Raw genomic sequence first — 27736 nt, 5'->3', positions numbered from 1 at the left:
TTCCTTGCTACGTTTTGCTTTAGTGGCCAGTAGGGCGGAACTAGGGTTATTTTTATATATCTGGTATTTTGACCATCGTACTTGACACTCAAATATTAAAATAAATCTTGTAAAGCTATTTTATTACCTTTACAGCTTGATAAATTTCCTGGTGACCGTTTCGTTTACGGAATATATATTTAGATGTTAACGCAAAAAATTATATTCTCTTTGGAATTAGGGAAAGAGGTTATTGGACGGACGGAAACGTTTTTAGTTAATCTATGGCTTGCACAGAACAGACAGATCAAAAGTGTCGTTATTCGTTAGTAATAGTTAACAATACTAAACAAACATGGCTGATGTGTGCAATAACGTAGATGTAGAAGACAATGTATGTGAATTAGGAGAAAATTCAATGGACTCAAAACCAAATGGTTTCTCTAAAACTAGTAGTAAACAATGGGTTAAGTTAAATGTGGGTGGAACGTGTTTTTTAACTACTAAAACTACATTATCCAGAGACCCCAATTCGTTTTTGTACAGACTTTGTAAGGAAGATTCAGATTTGATTTCGGATAGAGTAAGTTTGTAATATACACTACTTAATATACATTTAAAATTATATTATTAGTTTATATTATTTTAAAAATCTAACAGTTAAATAAGGAGTTCCTGAAGTGAAGCTCACACTGATAGCTTTGTTGATAGATTTTGGACAGATGATAAAGAATACACTATCATTTGTTTAGTTATGGCACAAGTTGTAATACGATTTTGTCTTAGTAAGTAAATTTCTTTAGGATATTAAAAGCATAATCTTAATAAAAGCTATTGGTAGTCTATTCAAAGTAAAATATTAGCTACAGTGGACAAAAATGTCCTGATTTTATTCTATCATTTTCAATTATTTTTCTGATATTTAATTCAACTGTTATCTAAAACTACTTTAAAAAAATTGTTTTAATAGTATAGCCTACTTTCATTTCCAGAACGAATTTTAGACCCTAACAAATCACGTAGACCAAGCTATTACACAAAAATAACATGTTTGAAATTAAGTTTTATCCCAAATAGTTAATCAGTTTAGGATAATTAAGATTTCTGGGGGGGGTAGAAACTAAGGATGGAAATCTAAAGAGAAGTTATCAACATTCACAAAAAAAAGAACAGTCAATTTGAGTCAGACAGCAGTATAATAAGCAATCACTATGAAAATTAAATCAACAAACCAAATTATAAATTATTTACAATGAATTTGTATTATCTTTTTTAATATGTTGGCAGAGTACAATAAGCGGACCTGGGTTTTATATCCCTCAGAGTGATCATGGATACTTATGTTAAATAACAACTATCAATCAATATAAACATATCTTAAATCCTAAATAAAAGTTATATATTTCAAATAAAAAGAATTAATTTAATAGGCCTACATGAAATAATCTCGTTAATAATAACAGGGACCATACATTATATAAAACAAACAACAGTGTGTTAATATCGATGTAAAAGCTGGATCCACTTATCGTACCCTATTCAATATATTAAATAACAATATTGTTTTAAAGAGGAGGCTTTAATAAGCTGCTTACATTCATTATTCAGTTGTTTTTATTGAATGGTTCGATTTATTATCCAACTTTGATATGTAAAAACGGTACACAATGAGTTATAAGAATTACCTTACAAAGAAGAATCTTGTACATTACAATTTTAAAAACATAAATTTAACACTAACATTACAAAACAACAAAACCAACTATGCCCTGGACTTAGATATCAAAGAAACCGTACAGTATTTATAACTTCCTTAGCTTGATATCAATGAGTAACCGCTTTTGTGAAATGGAGGAAAGAATTCTCCCATGGGTTACCAGGAGCCAAACGCACATGTTGAAGCCACTTAAACTAATCTCTTTTGAACAATTGAATTAAATAATCTATATCAACAGCTGTAAACACTTTCAAATAATATAGGTAAGGTAATATTTCAATTTTACATAAGTAACATTTGATTATTAAAAATGGCAGTCAATTTTAGCCAACTATCAACATGTTGGACTCGTACAGAAAAACCAATTAGCCTATGTGAAACTTGTGGGAAAGAAACAAATGTAACTGTGACAGGAGCAAATATGGTCGTCTTCAGTTTTCCCAATTTTGGTTATAGCCTAATAATTAGTTTGATCACTGTTAATATTAAATTCATATTTTAATTTAAAACATTTATGTTTGTTATTGAGGACTATAGATACTTTTATATCGATTGATAGTCTAGGATTTGAGATGCGAATATTAGGTATCGATGATTACATTCTTTGATATAAAAAAACCGGGTCCGCTTATCGTACCCTACCCATTGTTTACATTGAAATTACTATAGCTAATAAGTTGAAATCATTGTTGAGTTAAATAAATTGTAATATTGAATTATTCATTAGGATAAAAACATCAAACCATTCGATAAAACAAACGAGTGTAGGCCGCTTATTAAGGTCTACCCGTTTAAAAATAATTCAAACTAAGGGCTGCAGTATAGTAAGTGGCCGCTACCACAATCGAATCATGGTACCAAATTATCAATTAGAAGTACCTAAACTATCAAATAAAAATATTCTAATTATAGTTATTTATGATTAATTATTGCTAACTGTTTTTACTGTATTGAACAACAATATCGTTACAAATTTATTGAAACAAAGTAAAATCATTTGTATGGGACTTGAGTTGGCCTTAAGTGCAATGACATCACATCACATTTGTAATTTGTGTCACAAGCTGTCGGACGCATTTATCCTTCAAAATAGTCAAAAGTAGCTAAATGTTGTATTCTTTTCTTACATTTTATAAACACACATAGCTTAAATAGATTTTTATTTATAATTAAATTAATCTTTTTTTTAGATATAAATAAAACATTCGGTTGAATATTATGGTTTGTAGTTTAGATAATTATAAAAGTATCAATGATTTGATTATGGTTGTGGTTGCTTACTTTGTATAATTTTAAAATAGAAAGTGTAAATAAGTTTTACAATTTGTTATATTTAATAAATACACATTAGATATGTTTTTAATTAATCATTAAATTATTACTTTTTTAATAAACATAAGTCAACTATACTAGGCTTAATTTGAAAGACCTGTACAATGTAATTTGGTTTGGCATATACGTTTTTTATTGTTTAGTAGTTTAGATAATAATATTGATGATTCGAGTGTCATGGTGCCTGCTTATTATACTGCAATGCTTGAGTATGGAGAATAGGTCAACCGACTGTGTTTGAGAGTAGTTTAATAGTTTTTCCTTACTTTCATCTTTTTTTTAAATTTGATCAAATTTTCTACCTCTCAGATGAAGTTTGTTTATCGTTTTTTTGGGTAGACTAATAAGCAGCCTATAAATATAACAATTACATTAACAAATAACAATAATAATATTTTTTTTTTTCAAGATGTCGGCTGCTTATTGTTGTTCTTTCTAGTGTCTATGTTTCATAGCGTATATCACGATTACTGTACTACATTTATTTCTTAAAGTTTCCAACAACTATACATCAGAGTAATGTGAGCTAAATGTGGCTTTATGTTTCACTACCCAATCCATATTTAACAAGCTTGCCTACAATATCTGTATGTTGTTTTGTATCTAACAAGAACTAAAAGTTTCAAACCGGTGCGTTCCGTTCCATCTTTCCCCTTGTTGATCTGCAGTGTCACAGAGTAAAGAGCGCTGCAACTTTTTTTCTACGGCCTTCTGTATATCATTCACGCCAAGTTAAAGTATACTATATAACGTCTTCTTCTTGTCCATTGTGTGTTGGACAACGGATAAAGGAGTTTCCTGTGATGACGCCTGTAATCGTTGGTTTCATTGTGACTGCCTTAAAATGTGAATATCTGCATCTAAATGAGAATAACAATGAGAAGTGGTATTGTACTGTAACCGATTGAACAGCTCCCACTAATCAGCCTCTTACAGTTGTTCACAGTCCAGATGAGTACTGTTCTCAACAAATTGGGATGATCTCTTAATCTCAACAAATTGGATGTCCTCTTAAACAAAGTCAGCAAAATTGATGAAATATCCAAAGACATTGTTGGGATAAAATCTGAGGTTACAGCAATACACAGTATTTTGTCTACCCTTGAGCCTAGAGTGTCTGCAGTTGAGGGTAAGGTCGTGGAACTTGAAGATAAAATAAGCACCTCACTCTAACTCAACAATTCATCTAGTATTGAAGAAACCATTTCAGCTCTCAAGGGATAGGGCTCCACATGAGCAAGAGTATTTTTCCGCCTTTTGAAAAAATGGAATTCACGATTGTGAATCAGGTGGGGAAAAAGGTCTCGTCATCAAATACAGGAACAATGTACCGTATATTACAAAAAATTATAAAAAAAAACGGAGTCATCAACGGGCCTAAATAAAGGTGGCAACAGGGCCACCAAACCTGTTAACTTGTTTTTTCCAGAATGTTAACAGGCTAAGAAGTAAATTGAATTTGTTCTCTGGAAGCTGCAGCTTCCTGTGCATATGATATCATTGCTCTTATTGAAACTAATTGGCACCCAGACATTAGCGACTCTGAGCTCGGTCTGTCAGGATATTGTGTTTTCAGATGTGACAGATCCTCGTTTACCAGTAATAAATCCAGTGGAGGGAGGTGTCCTGATTGCTGTGCGGGACTCAATCTACAGCTGCAGGTTATCAACAAGTCTCAAACACATTTGAAGGAGTTTTTGTATCGTGCCAAGTTCTCTTCTTGTTTTGTTATAGGCAAAAGTTGGCAATGTCTACATTCCCCCAAACAGCTCCCCATCTCATTACACCAATCTCTGTGATGCTTGTAGGTGAAGAGCCCCTGACAATGTAATGTTAATGGGTGATTTCAATTTGCCTGATCTTGGTATGAATAAACGTTGCCTGCTTTAGGAGCAGCGATTGCTCTCGTCCCATCATTGATCTGGTGGCTACACTTGACTTAAGACGGTTACAATTCTATTCGCAACTACCGCAGTGTTTGCTTAGACCTCGTCCTGTCCTCAATTCCTTCAACGAAAGTTAAATTAAAATGTTGCTTATTTATTTCTGTGAACCATATGAAGCAAACTGTGTACAAACATTAAATTTAAGTTTTTATGTCAGTAAGAATGAAAAATGGTTCCGATTTGTGGCGCTTTTCAAACTGCAGTTTTGAACATTCATAACCAGGAATCTTTGTAAAAGTTTTAAACAAGATATGTACCTAATTTAGAGTATGTTATTTTAGGATTTTTGAATTATATGGATAAAAGTTGTCAAATAACAATTTTAACTTTTATTCTTAACCGGGTTCGGTTTGAAAAAATTCTTAGAATTATTTACATTATTGAGTTTATAGTCACTTTTTTATTTTAAAAAGTCATGTATTTCTGTAAAAACGAGTTAAACTAGTAGTTTTGAACACCACATTAATTAAACAGATTTTGTTAGTTCACCACGGCTGCGCATGCTCATTGGAATGTGTGAACCATCAGACTTTCGAAAGTAGTGTTGCACAGATCATTCAGGGTCGACTTGCGCCCTTAACTGCAAGAGAAGCCGTAATAAATTAAATATTGTTTTTAATATATTTGATTCATTTCCCATAAGCTTTTTTATATGGGCTTTGGCCCTCCAGTATCATATTTAACAATGACTAATTCATTTTAAAAATTACTGTTTAGTAATAAAGGGCCATTTAGTATTAAGGTATAATATAATTTTCAGATTTAGTTGTTCTTTCTCACTTTGTCACAATTTTTTGCGAGAAATAGTATCAAAGAAATAGTACATTCTCTGTTTGTTCTGTAAAATGTGATAAATACGATCACAGCAAAATTCCCTGCTTGTAGTAAAATTCCAAAATTTTTGGTTATTTGTGTGATGATAAGATGCAAGATCCTCATGGTAATGTTTTTGTGTTATCAATATTCTCAGACTCTGTTGTATATTGCCAGTAACTAAATATAATAATTAAATATTTAATTTATGTAATTAAATATTTTTTACTGTGGCTTTTGGAAGAACATTTTGAATCTTTTTTGAACTGCTTTAACAAATATCTGGTGCACTTGTATGTTTTAATCGAAGATTTAGTTTACTGATTAACAAGTAAGTTTTCCTTTGTTCTATGTGCCCAAACATAATTTTTTATTTTATTTCGGATTTCATCTTTCAAATGTTAGTTCCACAATTTATTTTCCTTTTTCAATATCTTTACAGTTTCCTCTTTAGATCGGTCCCATGCTAAGGGTAATTTTGGATGTAAAAAGATTTTGACAATAAACAAATTTGACTTGCCTTCAAAAGTAATGCAGTTTTTTAGGACAAAATTGAGAAAATATAACCACACTTTTTTCCATTATCCAGAATAGAAACCGAAGGATATTTTTATTTTATTGTAAATTAAAAGTAAAATTAAACCAGGAATCCTTATAGGACTCCTTAAACTATACTAAAACAATAAACATATGCACATAATCCAGATGTTGCTTACAACATTTGTCTAATTTGTAATAAATTTTAGAGATTTATAATTACTTTTAGTTTCACCTTAACATGGGTCTTACAGATACAGTTATGGGTGTTACTAACTTGATTGATAACACCCATAACATGCCTATCAGAGTGTTTTTAATGCTAACATTATTCTGTTAAGTAGAATGTATTTAAATAGCTAATTTTAACTTGATCCATAGACATAGTTTTTAGCTTGTAATTTTTACAAACTTGTTTTTATAAATTATTTTAAAATTAATCCAAACACACACATTAGAATTACTTGACTGATTTATAAAAGAGAATAGAAGGTGCAACAGACCTTACAATCTAAAAATAATGGAACAGTGATAAGAGTACAAACATTTCAGGAAAGTCGTAAAATAATTTGATAAAAGGAAAAAGTTATAACAGCTAAAAATTATGTTGATGGATTAGATTAAATTACCCATTTAAATACATTATACTTTACAGAATAATGTTAGCTTTAATAACATTAGCTCTAAAAGTTACATTACTGTATGGGTGTTACCAATTTAGTTTGTAACAGCCATAACAGCAAGTGTAATATCCATTATGTTACTTTAAGACTAAAAATAAATATAAATTCCTAAAATAGTACAACGATGCTAAATGGCATATTCAAATCTTTATTATTCCCAATGGGTTTGGTTGTACAAAATTTGGTATGTCACAGCAAAAATGTAATAATGAAAATTATTTAAACTTCAATTATGCAAAATCTGTGAGAGCTATCCATTCTATTTCTCTTTCAAACTATATAGTTGTTTATAAACTAGCCAAAATATTGTGGGTTTTTTTTTTTTTTTTTTTTTTTTTTTTTTTTTTTTTTCTGAGGGAAGAGGACACTTTGTCCCCGCACTTAGTCCTAAAAGGACCTTTGCGCCTCCCTTACTTTTATTTGTGCCCTCAAAAACCGAGGCTTTTGCAAAAACCAATCAGATTTAAGGGCTCCTGTTCTCTGATGTCCTTGGGGCTGTGGAGATATGCTCCCAAGTATCTTTTCCTAGTCTCTACGATGGCAGGACAATCCAACCAAATGTGCTCTGCTGACTCCTACTCTTCTCCACAGAGTCTACATTCGCTGCTCCGACTAAGGCCTACCTTCAAAAGGTGCTTCCTCAGAGGGCCATGTCCTGTCAACATTCCTAATATCAGTCTTATATCCTCCTTATTCTGGTCTAGGAGAGCTGTCCACCCTTTTGCATAAGGAGAGATAAACATTTTGGATATTCTTAAACCCGAGGCTCTGCTCCAATTCTTGTATCTTGTCCTCTTTTCCCAATCTTTAACCAGAGCTTTAATGCTGGAGAAGGATATTCCACAACCTGGCTCAGGCCCCACCAATGTGGATTCTGCTCCCTTTTTGGCGAGGATGTCCGCTTTTTCGTTCCCATGAATTCCTTCATGACCCGGCACCCATCCGAGTGTTACTCTGTTATTTGTTGCTAGCTCTGCTAGAGCATTCCTGCATTCCCAGACCGCTTTCGAATCAATCGAACAGGTATCCAGTGCCTTCAGTGCAGCCTGACTATCAGAGAGTATTAGGTATGATAATCCTTTTGTCCCCAACTGTGTGAGTCTTCTAGAATATGAATCTATTGCCATGACCTCCGCCTGAAAAACTGAGGCATGTCTTCCTAGGGGCACAGCCATGTCAACTCCAGGTCCATGTATTCCATATCCTGCCCTTGAATCTAGGAGTGAACCATCGGTGTAAAACTTCAGGACTCCTTTTTTTGGGTAGGCCTCCCTTTTAATCCATTCCTCCCTACTTCCGATAGAGACCGTGTATGGTTTTTCAAAGGAGTATTTCTTAACCATAGTATCAGATACTTTGGTTAGCATTTCAGCCTCAGGAAAATTTTCCAATATCTTCATGTGGCCTTCTAGGGAGGTAGCATTTATTACCTTTGTTCCTAGAAGCTTCATTGCGCTCATCGCAGCTGTTCTCATCACTTCCTGGCCAAGAGGAGTATAACCCAGAACCGCTTCCATTGCTAGTGTTGGGCAGGAGCTCATTGCTCCCGTGATGCTTAAGCAAGCTAACCTCTGAAGACTCTGTAGCCTTCTTGCAGCTGTTGTTTGTTCGACCTTCGGCCACCACACTAGAGCAGCATATGTGACCATTGGTTTTACTATGGTTTCATAAATCCAATATATCATTTTGGGTTTAAGTCCCCATTTAAATCCAAAGAGTCTCTTACAGGCCCCAAGGGCCATTATTGCTTTGGATGTCTTGTTTCTAATATGGGAGTTCCAAGTGAGCTTCTCATCCAGGATTAAACCCAGATACTTCACTTCTTTTGTTTGGTTAATGCTGATTCCCTCCAGGACCGGTTTTGCTAGCTGGAATTTCCTTTTCCTGGTAAAGGTAATCATATTAGTTTTTGATGGGTTGATCCGCAGACCTTCCCCATGACACCAGTTGCTTATGAAGTTCATTTCTGTTTGTATTAGGCGTTCCAGCCTGCCTATGTTTTTCCCTTTAATCATAAGCACTAGGTCGTCCGCATAACATAGTAGCCTTATCCCCCTCTTCTCTGCTTTTCTTAGGAGATCATCCACTACCATCGCCCACAGGAGAGGAGATAAGACTCCCCCCTGGGGGCAGCCTCTTTGGGCCGTGATCGCAGCCGATTCGTCCCCATACTTGGCTTTCACCTGTCTGCTTTTTAGGAGGGCTACTATCCATTTGACTACGTCTGGGGAAACTCCAAAACGTTCCATCGCAATCTTCATGGATTGATATGCTACTCGGTCGAAAGCTCCTTCAATGTCCATAAAGACGCTGACTAGGGCTTCCTTTTTTTCAAAGGTATTCTCCACATCTCTCACTAAACTGTGGAGAGCAGTGGTGGTTGATTTTCCTTCTATGTATGCGTGTTGTGTGGGACTAAGTGGGTGTTCCAGTAATATTACGTCCCTTATGTGTCTATTTATTATTTTTTCCATAGTTTTCACCATGAAGGAGGTTAGGCTTATGGGTCTGTACGAACTGGGTTTTGTTGGATCCCTATCATTTTTTCGCAAGAACACCACTAGTGCTATCCTCCAGTTCTTTGGTATATATCCTAGGGCGAAACTGCTTCTAAATAGAATGCTAAGGGTATTTAATAGAATGTCCAGCCCCTCTTGAAGAAGGGCTGGAAAAACTCCATCCGCCCCAGGAGATTTAAATGACTTGAAGGATCTTATCGCCCATTTAATTCTTTCGTGTGTGAATAGTCTGTTAGACAACTGTCTGGCTTTTGCCACCTCCCGACTGGATCCCCCCCCCCATATAGAGAATAAGTATCCTCATTACGAGTTAGCTGACCCCCCGGGAAGTGTGTCTCCAGAAGTAGTTCTAAGGTCTCCTTCCTGTTCATTGTTAGGTCTCCATTGTCCTTTACTAGAGTCCCCATAGGATTTATATGCTCCGTTTGGAGTTTTTTGAAGCCTGGATGCCTCGGGAAGACTGTTAATATTTTTGCAGAAATTCCTCCAGGTTCTTCTTTTATTCGTTCTAAGTTCTTTTTTATATTCATTTTGGGCCTGTAGATAAGGGAGCCAATCGTCTGTCCTTTTTGCCCATTTTAATAATTTCCTCGTTTTATTTCTTAATGTTTCCAACCTCCCAGTCCACCAAGGCACATCCCTCTTCAACCGGTTTTGCCTGGGAAGACAGTTTTTCTCGTAGGCCTTTATTATAGCTTGCTCTACTATTTGTGCAGACCTTTCTAATTCAAATTCATTTTTCTGAAAGGGTCCTATTTCTTCCAACTCTTCTGCCAGGGACTCTCTGTAACCTCTCCAGTTGGTCGATTTAGGAACCCTGTGGGTCACGTATCTTTCCCCTATCTCCTCTATGTCGAACCTAATTGGACAGTGGTCCGATAGTGAGGCCTCCTTGGAGACGTGCCACCTTACTATGTTTAAGTTTTTGAGTCCTGTAGATAGGGTTATGTCTAGGACTTCTTTCCTATTTCTAGTTATAAAGGTTGGGCTTGACCCTCTATTCTCTAACACTAGATCATTGCTGAACATAAACTGTAGAAGTTCCTCACCTCTCTTGTTTGTGTTCGTACTTCCCCAATACGTATGGTGAGCATTGCAGTCGCAGCTGAGAATGAGGGCCGAGCCTCTGTCTCTGCAGCTCTGCAATAGTCTTTCTAATTCTTTCGGTGGGCAGCTTGTTGACGGGTTGGGGAAGTAGGCTGAGGCTATAGTAACCTCTCTGTCCCCTTGCAGTGAAGCCACCTTCACTGTAGCCGCCACCAGATCTCTTGTTATTAGATCTGTAATCGGAAAGACTGTTATTAGTTTTGAAGTTAGAATACAAGTTCTTGGGTTTTCAATTGTTCGATCATAAATGAGATTACCTACCTGAGTTGTCAGTCCTCTGATGCAACCTCTATTGATCCAAGGCTCCTGGATTAGGGTGATATCCAGGCCTGTTGAGATAAACCTTCTTCCCAAGATGTCAGTTGCGCCCTTTGCATGGTGTAGGTTTATCTGTATTAGGCGCATACTTACGCCTTTTTTCCACCTCCCCCAGGTGGTCCATCCCCGTCTCTTCTTTTGGATTGCTTGGAGACTTTGTCCCCTTTTCTTCCTCGAGCCGAGACGGATGGTCCTTTGAGTGAAGGTCCCCTCTTCAAGAAGAGAGAACATGTTGGTCTTTCATCTTCGACCGCTGCACTGGCTTGTGGAGTAGACCTTTTAGGTAAGGTATGTACAGATTGCTCTGACACCTTCGTGGCCTCCTCCACTTCCATCTCTTCAGCGGTCCTTTTTTCTGTGGTGACCGTCTCAGATTTCTCTGTAGTCCCCTCTTCCCTTGTGGGTTGTTCTATGTTTCCTTGATGTTTCTTCTTCAGTCTAAGCTGAACTTTCCCAAACTTGTAGCCGATCCATGGACCTCCGTTCTCAAGTTTGTTCGCTGTAGCGCAGTCGACTGCCAGGGTGAGTAGGACAGACTTCCCCTCGTCGCTTCTCCGCAGAACATTCCATTCTCCCACAGATAGCTCTTTGTTTTGTCCTTTTAAGAGCTTCATTATCTTTTCGGTTGTATCGAGTATACTATCAGGAAGATAGACAGTCGCAATTCTCGCACGAGGGATTTCTTCCTCTGGTACTATCCTTAGACTGGCCTCTTCCCAAGGCTTTAGGGAGTCTTGCTTTCCTTTAAGCCATTCTGCTGTTTCAGTGTTTTCGCAGGTGAAGATTAGAACCCCTTGTCTCCTGTTGATACCGTAGAATCTTGGTGAGTAGGGACCCTCCTGTTCTTCCACGATAGCTTCCAGGATGAAGCTCTGGATCTTCTCCATCTGTTCGGTTGTGAGTAGGGTCTCGGGAAAGTTGGAGTGCAAAACCCCTACCCTTATACCAGCTACCGCTTGTTTGTAGGAAGGTTTCTGGGGTTGTCCAGATTGCTCCTTGTGTTCCCTTTGATTTCCTTCGTTCTTTGTTTTCTTCCTCTGATGGGCCTCCGGAGTGGATCCATCAGAGTGAGGTCTTTTCGGTTTCTTTCCCTCCTTTTGTTTGTTCAATTTTTTATTTCTTTCTTCTGGGATTGGTTTTAAGGCCAATTCCCTGGCTTCTTCTTGGGAATACCCTCTTTTTCGGAACCAGACCATGCGTTTCCTGGCGGCTCCACATAACTTAGGCAGTACTGGGAGCTGTCTCTCGACTTTTGCTCCCTCTTCCTTCTGGTGATCGCCCTCCAGTATCGCATCTTCTTCATCGGTTTCGACTTTAACCGAGTCGGAGGCTTTTGGACTTCTACTAGGAAGTCCGCCTGTTTTTTGGGTTTGATCAGGATTGCTAGGGTCAGAGCCCATCATCAATCCCTCTGTGTTTCGTGAATTTTCATTCACTTTTTGAGTGCTACAAGAGCTCTCTGGTTTTGTTTGGTTTTCTTTAAATTCTGTACTCATTGTGTTCCCACGAGTAGCGGAGATCTAAAGGTCACCCCAAGCATTGTCCCGCTCTACTTGGGGAAGGCTAGGTTTAAACTGGAGGTCGCCAGGTATCCAGAGTTCGCATATTTACGACCAAGCTCTCCCTTGATCACGCAGCCCTCGGCATATGCTGTTCCACCTTGGCTTGGATACAGAAGGAAAATTAGAATTAGAATAGTTTAAGATAGATTGTTGGGAAGATTACCCGACAGGTGAGGGTAGTAGGAAAAGAAAGTTAAAAATTGGGATAGTTCAACAGAAAGCCCGCCAGATCAGCTCAGCCTGATCGGAATTATCAAAGAAGACAAGATTTGGATCAGGCAGTTCCCAGGTGCACGCGCACGAAAAGTACAGCACTGAAGAAGAGAGAAGGTGGCTGTGCGTGTGCTTCGTGGACGCTCTGGCTTGGCACATGTGTTGGGATATGAAGACCCCGCCACTTCGCACCCAAAATATTGTGTTGGGAACGTAAAAAGTAACCTTAGAATACTTTGTTACCACAGAATGATTCTTTGAAGATGTTAAAACACGTGAGAGAACTTTCTGATCAAATATTTTTTGCTCATAAATGAAATGTACTTTAACGTTTCTTTTATGAGATTAGTGCTGCAAAATAAATATTTACAAAATATTAGCCCATGCAAAGGCTCATTTTGGATCAAACAGCCAAAATGTATAAAAAAAATTAACTTGCCGTTAAAAATAATGCAATTTTTATAACAAATTGATGAAATATAACCATTTTATTGCTGGAAAAGAAGAAACTCTATAACACATTTATATTATTTTCTGATAGAATGTTTAGCAATTTTCTTTAAATTATACGCACACAAAATTAATTAACATATTTTAATAATTTTTTCATACAATGAGGAAAAGGATGTAAAGAATGATACATTAATTTGTAAAGTATAATTGGGAAGCATTGTAAAATTTTTAAATAAATAATACAAAATAAATACATGTTTCAACTCTTTGGACTTTGTGTGGGACAGTTTTCATTTAAACAGGACATTTTACACGCAATTAATTAGTTTATTAAAATTTAAAATAGAATATAATCTCGATAAATACTAATAATTATTATTGTTAAAAAGTTTATAAACGTTTTTGTATTATTTTTAAATTGTTATCACCTTATTAGGTCTAACTATCTTTTTCCAATTAATTAGGAACTGAATTATTTAGAGCGTATCAAAATTATAAATTATACAATATTAGAATTATGTGTGTTATTTTTACAGGATGAAAGAGGTGCTTATTTGATTGACAGAGACCCCACATATTTCAGCCCCGTCCTCAACTATCTTCGCCATGGCAAGCTTATCATCAATAAAGATTTGGAGGAGGAAGGTACATATTTTTTTCATGATAAATTTGTTTTTATTTTGTAAAACAATATAAGCTAAAGACATAATTGGGTAATTCTAAGCAATATATGGGTCAACCTCGATTTTTCTCATATTACAATATAATGTTTCCAATAGTCAATTAGAAAGGGAAATGACTAGAATTTCTTGCCGGAAAGCAGTTATAGGGAGCAGGCAACCGCCAGACGGTCGTATATTGCTTAGAGTTACCTATTAGTGATCAGGGGCACTGACGTGATCTGGGCTTCAAATTTGGAACTACTCGAGTTAATTTTTTTTCTAAAAGAACAAGCAGCGCGAAGCGCTGCGCAGCGGGCAGGCATCGTGCGTGATCCTTTTTTTTATTAAAAATTTCTGATAAATTGTTATTACATATTACAATATAATGTAGGTAATGTATGTAAAACAATTTTAAACACATAATTACATGCTGAAAAGCAAAGTAAACCAATATAATCCGCCCAATACAAAATCTCCGTAAAAATCTGGTAAAGGAATCTGTGTCATTCCTTTGGCCTGAATCAATTCAGTATATACGAAGATCACGCACGATGCTTGCCCGCTGCGCAGCGCCTCGCGCTGCTTGCTCTTTTAGAAAAATAATTAACTCGAGTAGTTCCAAATTTGAAGCACAGATCATGTCAGTGCCCCTGATCACTAATAGGTAATTCTTGCGGTTGCCTGCTCCCTATAACTGCTTTCCAGCAAGAAATTCTAGTCATTTCCTTTTATAATTGACTATTGGAACATTATATTGTAATATGAGTTGCCTGCTCCCTATAACTGCTTTCCGGCAAGAAATTCTAGTCATTTCCTTTTCTAATTGACTATTGGAACATTATATTGTAATATGAGAAAAATCGAGGTTGACCCATATATTGCTTAGAATTACCCATAATTGTACTAGCAACTGTTTACATTAAGATACGTTGGTACTGTCTTCACACTTAACAGTGAAAAACTAAGTAGACGTTACCGGTTTCACTGTTTCAGAAACCATAGCGTTTCTTGTAATTGATAATATATCCTTTTTCAAAGAAAGCAAATAAAACCTGCATATATTTATAATCTTTTTAAATTTGTATTCCAAGGTAAAAATTTCATTAAACTTCTAATTTGTATGAGAACAAGTTAATTTTTTGTATGATCGTGTACTCTGTAAATGTAAATAAAAATGGTATTATTAGAAGGGAGTTCCACCAAAGATGCCTCAAACATAGACTCATTATTACATTTTTACAAATAAACAATTATCTATAACAAAATCATTTAAGCTATTAAGTGATGTTAAATTTGTTGAGTAAATTCAATGTTCATTTTTTGATATTAAAGGAATGTTTTTTATATCGGTGTTCATTAATATTTCTAATTACTTCATCTCATCAATCTTATCCCAAAATATTTCTATAATATTATATTGTATGAAGCACTCTTCTCGTTGCATTGCTGGAAGAGAGAATAAGAATTGGTGTGTGTTACAATCTATAAAAAATATTTAACCTTTTAATACTATTCCATTTTATTAGTCCTCTCCATAACTTTCTTTGGTGAACATTATGAGACCTAAGTTTTATAATTCTGAATTGTAAGTATATGTTATCCCAAATAATTTATTTTATTAATGAATATTATTTCAATTGAAAGTTTTTTTCTAGAAAACAATATATAAAACCCATATCACTTGTCAGAAGTACACAAGCCTCGATTTCTGCAGAAAAATGAAACATTTTGTATCTTTACCTCACAGAAAAGTGGGCTTACAATTGTTTTCTAAACTAAGAAACAAATGTTTAGATTTACATAAATAGCTTTAGTTGTAGTTTTTCTAATCCCGTCTACAAGGCATAAAAAATATATTTAAATACATTTTTGGGAAATTTTTTATATATGATTAGATTAGATTAAAGAGGGAGGTATAAAGGACTCTTAGTTTCCAACGCATCAACCTAAGCTTATTGTGCACCCCAAGTTCCGCTAGTAGGGCTACCTGCCCCTGTACCTTCAACAAGATCCTAGAGTTTTTACCCAATGCTGACGTGGAATTCATTACCTGGCTGTGAAGTTCTTCTAGGATACTTCTAACCTAAAGCCTCTCACAATCCAACATAATATGTTTAGAAGTAATCTCCTGCTGATTACATAGTCTACACATAGGGTCTTCAGTAGTGAGTTCTAAGGTGTGCAAGTGTTTCCTGAATTTACTGTGTTCAGTATAAAAGAAATTATCTATTTCAGAAGGTCTTTATTTAGCCTCATCAGCCAGTTTTTTAACTGGATATTAGTGCTTCTAATGGGCTTCTTGTCAAATGATTGCTCAGAGAAATTTTGCTACTGGTCACAGTGCTTATCTCTGAACCATTTCCTATTAACTTGGTAGGCAGTTGTCTAGCTTACAGGTTACCACAAGCCGGTTCAGGTCCAAGAAAGTGATTCTTTAAGCCATTTCTAGATAATCTATCAATGAGTTCATTGTCCCTAATACCGGTTTGTGCAGGAACCCAGCTGAGATGAACTCAATTAAGATACCACCCTTGAATTTAATTCTCTCGAGTTCAGAGCTGGAAGAGTGGTCTGGCTATCACACAGTATCACTATCTGTTAATCAACACAATTTGTAGTCAATCCTGTTTATGCACAAACCAAAATAGTGTATATTTCAGCCCTAAAGATTGTAATACTCTCCCAGATTTTCGCTGAGAGCTGTTTTGGAAGATGAACTCCACACACCATAGCAGATCTGCCCTCCATCAAGAAGTCATATGTGTATGAAACTAGATTACCTTTATCAAACTTTATTCCCTTCTTCCTTACCCAGTCCTCCCAGGATCACGGATCCCACAAACCTTTGCTCTATATGACGTATTGTTAAATGCCCCTTCAATATCAAGAAGGGTATGTAGTGTAACTTCCTTAGCACCCAGGCTGTCTTAAATCCTACTCAGCAGCTGATGTAAGACAGTGTGACAGGAACATAATAAAATGGTTTTCAACAAATCATTTTTTGGAAATTTCCTTAAAAGTAGAGTTATTTTATAGCAAAACCAAAAAAGAATGACATCATAATACCTTAAAAAATAAAAAGTTTAAGTATAAGCATGAGTTTTCCGTATAACGCCTCAACTTTTGTTGTATCCAACTAAAATATGCTTTGTTGTGAAAGTCTTAATAAGTTTTGTCAAGGAAAAAAATATTGAACCAGGACACTTTGCTTCTTAGAGATTCTAAGATTCTATGGCATCCTGCAGTTTCATGAAGATTAGCTGTCACCATCTGACCAACTGTTGCCAATGTCTGACAGGTGTACTGGAGGAAGCAGAGTTCTACAACATAACTGAGTTAATAAGGTTGGTCAAGGAGAGAATATTGACTCGGGATACTCGGCCACTTAGAGACTCCAAAAAACATGTCTATCGTGTATTGCAGTGTCATGAAGACGAGCTGACGCAGATGGTCTCCACTATGTCCGATGGCTGGAAGTTTGAACAGGTATTTATTGCACAGCATTTAAAAATGTACATACTGTATACACTGTGTATTTCATAGAATATACAATCAATGTAACCTAATTTTAAAATTTATTTCTTTTGAAATTATTGCATTTTATTTAGTCATTATGAGTATTTGTTACCAATGATCCTTCAAACTGATCCTAAAGATATCTTATATAGTAGTTGCATGCTTTAGTTAAGATTCTAAAAAGTTATATAAATATAAACCAAGAAGTTTTCTGTTATCTATTATCTATGTAATGTTTAGTTTTAAGAGAATTATAGTAGTAGGTTACTTACATCCTATGGTTGGCCTGACATATATTTTGGAGAACTTTTTGAACAGCCAAGAGATGGATGGCTTTGTCAATACATAAAATAAAAGCTAAAAAGCAACAAGTGATACACTCAAAAAGATGTTCACAAAATTCAATAACATACCTAGATAAAACACAATCTCATGCATATAAACATGGAGTTAGCAATGTCAACTGAACGACTGTACAAGAGTTACGTTATGTCATGACTGCAGCTGTACTGTGTTCGCTGTTGTCACTGCTGTCAAACATACTGATTGATGTCATTTTCATTTCATTGCTAATAACAGAATGAAAATAAAACTTAAATTTTGAGTTAAATTATTAATTTGCAGACTGTTTAAGTCTCCGATCTTGAATATTGTGTAAATTTCATATTCCTACAATGCTGATAGTAAGCACCCTTCTGCCAGCAATGCAGGACTTGCAAACTTTGGCGTAAATCATTCATGTTGTTTTCATGTAAAAAATGCAATCTGTAAAGGCCTAAAGCATCACTACACTAATTTTGCATTAAGAACGATTAAAAATTAAGTAAAGTATTAAAACTTGTCAGCAAACAAATGATAAATTCAACAAGACTAGAGATATAGAATAAAGTGCCATGATTAATTAAAAAACTAAATAGGATGTACTAACCATTTATTTAGACTATAAGGTACAAACAACATACCACCATTACAACATTTGAAAAACTCAGCTTAAAATTGTATTTTATTATTAATTGCATTTTATATTTGAGATTTTTGGTCTGTTTTGGCATTGTAGATATTGTGTCGGAGGTTTTCAGTTAAAACCTTAAACTGCAGTACAGAAGGGTTTCAAAACTGCTTTTTATTTACTTTTGAAAGAAATTTATTAAGCAATAAATAAGACGTTGCTTTGTTCTGAAATGCATTATCTTTGTTTAAAATACATCTAATGGGCACTTTGCTCATTTATGAACAAGCCATTGCTTGGGCTTGCCTGTTTATAGTGTTGAAATGGACATGTTAGTAATATTTATTTTGAAATATACAAATCTAAGACTAGGAGCTTTGAGTTTAATGTACAGTGTTTGTTTAGAAAATATGTTCCAATCCTGTCAGGTGTGTATGGAGGAGTGGAGGTGTGAATAGATTTCTGTTCCTCAAATGATCTAGTGGCATATGCAGCATAAAACAAATCAATTTTTGGCAGAAGAGAGTTAAATTTCAGCTCTGCAACAGGTCACAGATTGAGAAATGTCACTTTTCTGGAAAATACCCTCGACCAAACCCATCCTAAAGCATTTATGCCCTCTACAAAATGTTAAGCACTGCTGTTTTATGTTATCAGGACAATGAAACGTATACAATACCTTAAGTGACTATAACAAGCCTACAGTAAGTAGCGTAAGTTGTGGTACTTAACGAATCGATAACAAATTTATCCTACTTATATAAACAAATTCATTACCTCAGCTCGGCGATAAACTTGCACTTAACACTAAAGACTTTACAAACTAGGCATTAATTAAACTGCATTTAAAACAAGAAAATGTTGAGCAGAATTTGAAATTTGTAGTGAAGCAGATTAAAAGACAGAGTTTGCTTGTAGTTGATATAAAATTTTATATTTTATTTATGTTTGTGATGAATTATGTATAAAACTTTAAAAACAATTTGAAGTTGTGATACATGGCATGAAGAATTATGTGAACAAGATTTTTATTTATTGCTCAGGCCATTTTTTCTACAAAATAATTTTATATATTAAAATGAACATTTGTTATTCCATTTTTTATCCTGCAGTGTTTAGTGTTTGGTAACTAATAACTAATATCTACAAAAATATTATACAAGAAATAGTTTTAAAATTTAAAATTTGCTGTTTTATTTGACTTCTATTTTGGTAATATCAGTTTTCCATATAAAGGTTTCATAAAAATGAACCCAGTACTTGAAATGGCCAATAAAGTAACATAATGCCAATTTTAAACAATACATGTTTTTTCTTTGCAATGCTCAGTAGAAATGTTGGGTTGTACACTCTGTGGAAACAACAGAAGTCAATGTCTTTTCCTATCATGCTCTTCTAATCCTTCTCTAGCCTATCCCATTCCTGGGTCAAGTGCCTCCACCTGCACTGCTTACCATGTACTCCTCTCATGTGGAAACTGAAATTACATGCAGTATTGTGATGTGAGGCTGGACATCAAATACAAACCTTGCAAGAATACTTAAAATCGAGAAGCTGCTATAAGGTGACCGGCCAACCTGAGAAAGTTATGAGTAGGAAAAACTGTAGAGACCCCTTTAAAAAACGAGAGATAGAAACAGTAGCATTCAAGTTTCAGGAACTGATTGATACTCCTTACAGATAAGTGGGACATCCAAGAGGACATAGTACACTAGACAAACACGGAAGTAAAATACATGGTCCAGTACTGTTCTAACTCTCCGTCAAATTGAAGTTAATTATATGGTTCACAGAGTAACCTATGTACAAGGGCTATCCAGAAAGTATTTACCTGGTTGCAAACCAGGTCTTCATTCCTGGAAACAGGTAGTAGTCGCTGGGTGCAAGGTCCAGACTGTGCCAAGACCAACTTATAGGACCACTGGTGCACATTACTAATCTATCTTTTTTATCAGGAGTTTTCCCGTCTGCCCTGAAACTGTCAAAAGTGTACCCCAAGTTCAAACAAGGTGATGCCACAAAAGCAGGCAACTACAGGCCTATTTCACTAATCCCAACCATATCCAAAGTAATAGAAACATTTGTGCTGATTAGACTTCTCAAACATCTTTTAAACAAAAATCTCTTAACAGAATATCAGCACGGCTTCCTACCTGGTAAATCTACAACTACAGCACTGATTAATCTTGTAGAGTTCCTACTAGATCAGCATGAAGAGGGGAACACATCAACTGCCATTCTTCTAGACTATAGTAAAGCCTTTGATAGTCTTGACCATGAACACCTTCTGAAAAAGTTAATGACACTTGGAATTCGTGGAACCTCAAAAGCATGGTTTACCAGCTACTTAACGGAACGAACACAAATGGTTGAGATAAGATACAACAATAATAGAGAAACGGAAAAGGTCAGGTCAAGCACAAAAAAAATCACAAGAGGTGTACCCCAGGCTCTGTGTTGGGACCCATTATGTTCATTCTCTTCAAAAATGACTTCCCTAAGTACATATAGGAATACAGCAACTGCATCATGTATGCTGATGACTCAGTGCTCTTGCTCGGCAGAAGAACTCCTGGTCAACTAGAAATAGATGCATACACAGCAGTGAATATGGCTATCCAATATTGTCATAACAACAACCTAGTTGTGAATGAGAAGAAGACAAAACAGCTCATTCTAGGGAGGTGTAGGAAAAAAACTCCAAGGCTACCAGAGACCGATGACACCACCTTTACCAAGTACCTTGGGGTAACAGTTGACCAAGACCTTTCTTGGACACCACACATCAACAAACTCTGCAAAAAGCTAAGCACCAGACTGTATGTAATACGACGAATAAAAAATATAGGAAACACTATGACCACGAGGATTGCATACTTTTCCCTGTTTGAATCCTATATCCGCTATGGGATAGCAGCTTGGGGAGGGACAACTTCTGGCAACCTGCAACACATACTTTTGAAACAAAAAAAAGCCAAAGAATACTGGGTAATCTCCAACCACGAGTCTTGCAGGGATGCTTTCAAGCACCTCAAAATCTTAACAGTCATAGGCCTGTATATCCTGGAAATAATAACGTATGTCCACATCAAGACTCCAGGCATAGCAGAAAGGGGTGAGCAATTCCATCACTACAACACCAGACGTGCCACTGACTACTGCCTTCCTGTGCACCGACTCCGCAGCACTGAACATAAGCCAAGTTACATCGGCGCCAACCTGTGGAACTGTTTGCCAGAGATGCTGAAAAAGGTGGATCAACAACAATTTGCTCGTCACTTGAAGACCTGGCTTCTCAATCGACCCTTCTACAGCATCGAAGAATTCATGAGCTGGCAAATTCAACCGGACTTTTGAAAAATTACTCAGAATTGTACTTGCTCCTCAGTAATACTGTATGACACTATACTTATCTTAATGATAACGTATTAAAGATATTTTTGATTTGATAAGGCAGATATGGAAACAACTCCCACTTAATAGCATCCAGGACTTCTTAAGCCCGATTTGCTGTGTGTGGTCGGGTATTGTCATGAAAAAACGAAATTTTCAAACAAAACTTTCCTCAGCGCTTGTTTTGTATTGCTCTTCTCAACTTTTGAGAGGTTTTAACAATATCTCACAGAATTTATGGTTGTGCCACATTCTAGGAAATCAACAAGAACTCCTTTCCTGTCCCAAAAAATAGTTGCCATAATCTTCCTTGCCAATAATGTTTGCATGCATTTATCTGGTTTTTTGGGGGGAGTGTGTGTGCCTCTGTAATTTGGTTTTGCAATTCATGTGTTTAACCCAAGTCTGTAATGATTCGATCGAGCAGCAAGTCACCATCTCTTTCATAAGTGTCCAAAAATGTCAGTGAAGCAGCCATATGCTGATTTGTATGAGTTTCTTTCAAGTTTTTGGTACCCATGTTGCACAAAATTTGTGGTAACCTAACTTCTGCATAAAAATTTTGTTTAGCTAACTCCTTGAAATTTGAGAAAAACTGAGTAAGAGTTCTGTTATTGTGAATCAGCTGTCCTTTTTAATCTTCTCATTGACTTTAGAAACAATTTCATCAGTCATAGTACTTGGGGGTCCACTTTGTTTATCATCATCCACATTAGTTCGACCATTTTTAAACCTAATGTACCACTGAGGCACTCCACCTTCAGTAATCACATCGTTCCCACAAACTTCACAGACGGCGATAAATCTCTATTGGTTTGTTGTGCTTAGTTATTAAAAACCGTATTAGCGACTGCACTTCACAACTCACAGAATTTTCAATTGCTTGACACATTTTAAACTTCTAATGTAAAACAACATGAAGTGACAGTTACCCCTCACTAGCAAGGCTAGATAGCCACTAAATGGAGAATACCCTGACATAAGTATGACTGCGATAATCCCGCCCCTAGCGGCTACAGCGAAACGTAATCTACTTTCTGGAGTCTTCGCATTATTTCAAGAGCGCCTTAAACATGTAATTAGGCCGGATAACCTCGGTTTACTGTGAGTCACAGGATGTGTTACTCCTTGACCTTTAAGTATATTGAACCTAGAAGCTTTTGATTGCACGTGGAGTCACAAATAGCCCTTGAACTATTTTAATTACTTTTCTATTTATTGTTTTCAATACAGCCCACTAGTTTTAGTCATAATCTTTCTAGGATGATATTTTGATAGTTATTTCATCAGAAGTTCTATACCTAAGTGGTGTGTTTCTGTGGATAGTTGGTCAACATTGGGTCTCAGTACAACTACGGCAACGAGGACCACGCAGAGTTCCTGTGTGTGGTGTCAAGAGAGTACGGACCACGTGACCGGAACACCAAGGAGACGGAGCCAACAGACAGAGCCAAGGTATTAAAGTGTTGTGTTTCTTCTACTTGTAGTTATCATTCACAGATCATATTAAATAAACTCTTGGAACCAAGAATATCAATATACAAAAACATGGTGTGTATTTTTTTTGTTTTCTTACTCATGCTCACTCATTCATTTTCATTATTTTATAAGTTTACTGTATAAAGAAAAAAGTTTACAAATGTATGTTAATTGTCATCAAATCACCCATTTTAAAAGTGCTATGATAAAAAATTAACCAATTAATTGATAAGCCACAGTGATCTCTGCCATACAATCACTTTTTGTTGTAGGTGGAAATAATATTTTACTTCATAAAAATTATATGGATCTAAAAATACTTGTATTTCTCTAAAACTGAGGTTCATATGTTTAACCCATTCACCTACTTCGACGAAACCATTCAGCCGCTTTCGCCGCGGGCCCTGCCATACTTCAACGGAGCGCTTCCGCGGCAGTAATAGTTCACTTTAAACTCAACAGATAGCTGCACTAATCAAACTATGTTTCGTTTCTATGGTTACTTGTTTGTTTAGAACAATATTTTTTTCATTAGTTAGCTAAACTGACGTAAGCAAAGAATAACAGATGGATTTACTCCATATGATACCTGTTGTTGTTAGTGTCCGTAAACATGGCTGGTAATTAATTTACGTGACAGTGAATTAGATCGTTTTATGAACGATTCTAATAATTGTAGTGAAGAATTCAGTACCGGTAGTGATCAATCAGATCGTGTGACACAGGAACAGTTTGAAAACTCCGATATTTTCGATTCAGAAGAGGAATTACCAACTCCTGACATCGGACCGGCAACTGACGTCGTAGGCCTTGTCAATGCAGATCAATTCTTATGAATATAAATATAAATATGGTAGGGTATATAATATAAAGACGATATAATTGTGTGTAAATATAGTATGAAATATAAAAAACTCTTTTGGTGTGTGACTTCTAAGGACAAATAAGGTAGGCTACACAATAATAATTCCATTGCAGGTTTTCATTTTGGGAATAAAATATTGGTGGTGGGCAACATAAAATTTTATTTGTAAATAAATTTATGTTATTACCGGTATATTATAGGTAATATCTCGTAATACCTCCATTCAGTTTTTTTTTTTTTTTTTTTTTTTTTTTTTTTTTTGTGCAGGGAGTTTTAAATGGTAGGTAAGCTCAAGAAAAACACTGCTACAAAATCTTTTTTTTTTAAACAATGATTTACTAGGATTTACTAGAAAGTTACAGCTAAATATCTGCACACCTAAATAATAGACAAAAATAATGGAATTCCTTGGCCCAACTGTGTGCTAAAATATTAGTAGGTGAATGGGTTAATATAATCATATATATATTTAGTGTACACAATTACATACATTTATAAGAATTTAAATGTTTCACAAAAGAATACTATTTGTAAGAACTCAAGTGCATTTTTAAACATTTATTTTCTGTGAGAATTTTTTTTCATACAAGCTATTGATTTAAAAATAGATTAGTCAAGTTATGTAAATTAGGAATAGCAAAAAGCTCCTTTAAACCTACTGATTATTTCATTAAAAATAAAAATATAATATACTTTAAAATATTATTTGAAGTACAAAATAACTAATTACAAATAACTAAACTGATTAGGTTTTTTGAATCAGTGTGAATGAAAATAAATTTTGTGGGTCTTTAAAATGTTATTAAATTAACACAGCAAATTTAAGACAGTTAAAAAATTATATAATTCAAAAATATTAACTCTTTGAGTTCCACAGTGCTCACTGGCCAATCAAAAAAATTAACAGAGACCAATAGTAAATGGCGATCATCACGGCAGAAACAAGATGGCAGCAAAAAAGGAGGGATGGGAGTGAGCCTTTTTTATTATTACTGGTTCATTCTAGACGAACTTCTTAAAACCATACTGGAACACCGCATTGGTTTATTACAAATATCTAAGTTTATTACAAATAAAACTTAAAGTAATAGATTTAGGTTCTGGTCTATTTTGTTTACTTTAACTTGGATAATAGTTATGCACTAGTTTAGTCATTTACCTAAAGAAGAGATCAGATTGCAGATCTCAAAACGTAGTATTACTGATTGTATTGTATCCACTGTACAATGGCTAATTTCCAGAAAAATCCTGTTTCCTTCATTTCACTGACATTTGTTCAAAAACAACATTAACCAATATGAACTCACATGTAATGACCTAAATTAGAAAGCCATGAGAATATAATCAATAATTGAAAGAAATATTATACAACTTGAGTCTACAACTTTAATATAAAATAAAGTTATATTAATAGTATGTTCTAATGTGTAGGTATTTGCTAAAGTTTGCATGAGTTTTTTTTTTACATACATTAGTTTTTTTTTTCTTTAGTGGCAATGGTGATGGATCTTCAGTTTACATAACTAAAACGCCCGATTCCTCACAATTGTACCTTAAAGATTGATAGCTGTTTCTAATGTCAATATTGAATCCAAATCTACTATGTTCCTTAAATGAACATTTTTCCTCACAAACTAACTTTTGGAATTTCTGATTCATTAAGATTAATTGTAATTACCTCATAAATAGCAAAAATTTGTATAGGAGCATCAATAAGCAATACAAAATAAATTTTATCTGAATTTTATTTGAGATACACCAAAGAATCGTGGTTAAATTCAGACTGTTCATATCTTTTTTGTAAGTGCCTCCTTGGACCCTATAATCAACCAAACTTACACTGTTGATTAGCTTCAGTGCTTCTAAATATAGAAGAGATTATATTATCCTGTAATTATGAGTTAGCATATACTGGTCTTTATTGAATGTTTCATGCTACAGTGTATGCATTGTGTCTACAGGTGCTGCAGCAGAAGGGCTCACGGATGTGAACTCCCAAGAGACTCTGATGCAATCTGGCCACAATGTACTCAGCCGTAGCAATTCTAACTCTAGTTCGCAATGTTTCATTGTCATAGGAATTGATTTTAACATTCATTGCGAATTTTTATCATAGGATGAGTAAACACGGTTTGATGGAGTTAAAAGTTATTTTAATATTTTATTTATGAACTAAAGTGATCTGATTTGAATCACGGCAACTGCAAGGTTTTTGAACCCGAAGTCTTGCCTTAACCTCACTGTTACCTTGCCAAGAATGGTATACGGTGTAATGTCTCGTTCCCATCTTATTACATGGTTCTTTTTGCTCATATATTCTTTCTTTTTTACATATAGTATTTTTTAACGTTTATCCTAGGAGTTCAGTAGGTTAAACGCAATTGGTTGTACAAATGATTATTTAGTTGTAATGGTGAATTATTTTTAGTATTGTTAGTGGTGCACAGGCAGATTTGTTTTTGTCTGATGTGCACATTTAAGACACTATATAATAATGTATTTATTGATTTTATTTATATTAGTTATTTTCTGTTTCGTTTGGTAAAGCATAATTTTGGTTACATTCATATTCAAAGGATCTCATAAACTTTACCTGAAAAAATTTTGTTGTTAAGAAAAGCTGAGGTGTCAAATTGAGATATCTTTATTGTGTGTATTGTGATACTAACCCACATGTAAACAATTTTTAACCTAGAAATTAATTTTTGGGTCATCCAGAAAGCAAAGAAGGTTTGGTTAAGTTAAAAAATAAAAAATTTAATTTACATAAAAACTAAACCTAAACTCAACCAATAACCTAAGCCTTAAAGTTACTATCAACATTTCATTGCTTATTTAATGTGTACATCTCTCAACATTTTTTTAAAATTTTGGGAATAGATGAAAGGCACCAGTTTAAAATCTGGGTAAAAAATGTTCCTTTGTGTTATGGCAGCTGTATGAGACTAGACCTTATCATGAAGAAACACAAACCCAGCAGACAATATTTTACTGATGTTGATTTGTTCATCGGTGAATCTTATTATAACAAACTACTCTCGATATATACAAACTATACTTATATATAAGTTGAATGACTTATATTTAATGCAGCCTCTTTTCTAGTAATATTGCCAGTGAAACAAACATGACTGCCCAGAACTCTCCTGGGGAAGGTAACCGATAAGCACTGTGATGGGGTATCTTGGATTGATCGGTCTCTGCTCTTAGCGCACAAACGTTCCTTACTATCTGGACAACCTTTGTATATTTTTAATAAAATAATTTGAATTTCTGAACTAAAAAGTGTAACACTAAAACTAATATTGACAATAACAATACTTTTGATTGTTTCAATTCTACTGGTAAGTTTCAAGTGGTAATTGAGTATTATTTTTATTCACCAGGGCAATAATTTTAGTCATAGGTTTGTGTTTGGATGATTTATTTTGAAACTTTCTCCATAAACAAGATGTGAAGTATTAACCAAAGCTTAACGGAATGACAAACTTTAGATACTTAATCGAAATTACGCTTTGCCACAACAACGCCAACAGACAGAGTAATTTATTAAGAGGATTTGTTTTATCGAGTTGTACATTTAAATAACTATATTTGTTGAGTCATAGAATATCTTTAAATGTGGTGTCCCCAGACTGCTTGTTTTTTGTACTAAATTACAAATTAATAAAATTATGTGATTTGTGATTGTTA

General features: G+C 35.0%; 1 protein-coding gene across 1 annotated transcript; it reads left to right on the top strand.

The window, feature by feature from the left end:
• Positions 1 to 252: 252 nt before the first annotated feature.
• LOC124353953 (BTB/POZ domain-containing protein KCTD5) lies at positions 253 to 27736 on the top strand. Its single transcript, XM_046804038.1, has 5 exons — positions 253 to 562; positions 13716 to 13824; positions 17140 to 17327; positions 23026 to 23154; positions 26005 to 27736. Exons 1-5 carry the CDS (start codon positions 335 to 337, stop codon positions 26032 to 26034), a joined length of 684 nt encoding a protein of 227 aa, XP_046659994.1. The 5' UTR covers positions 253 to 334; the 3' UTR covers positions 26035 to 27736.

Source organism: Homalodisca vitripennis, chromosome 2 (assembly GCF_021130785.1).
Source record: "Homalodisca vitripennis isolate AUS2020 chromosome 2, UT_GWSS_2.1, whole genome shotgun sequence".
NCBI classification, from domain to species: domain Eukaryota; kingdom Metazoa; phylum Arthropoda; class Insecta; order Hemiptera; family Cicadellidae; genus Homalodisca; species Homalodisca vitripennis.
This window is presented reverse-complemented; position numbering and strand designations above follow the sequence as displayed.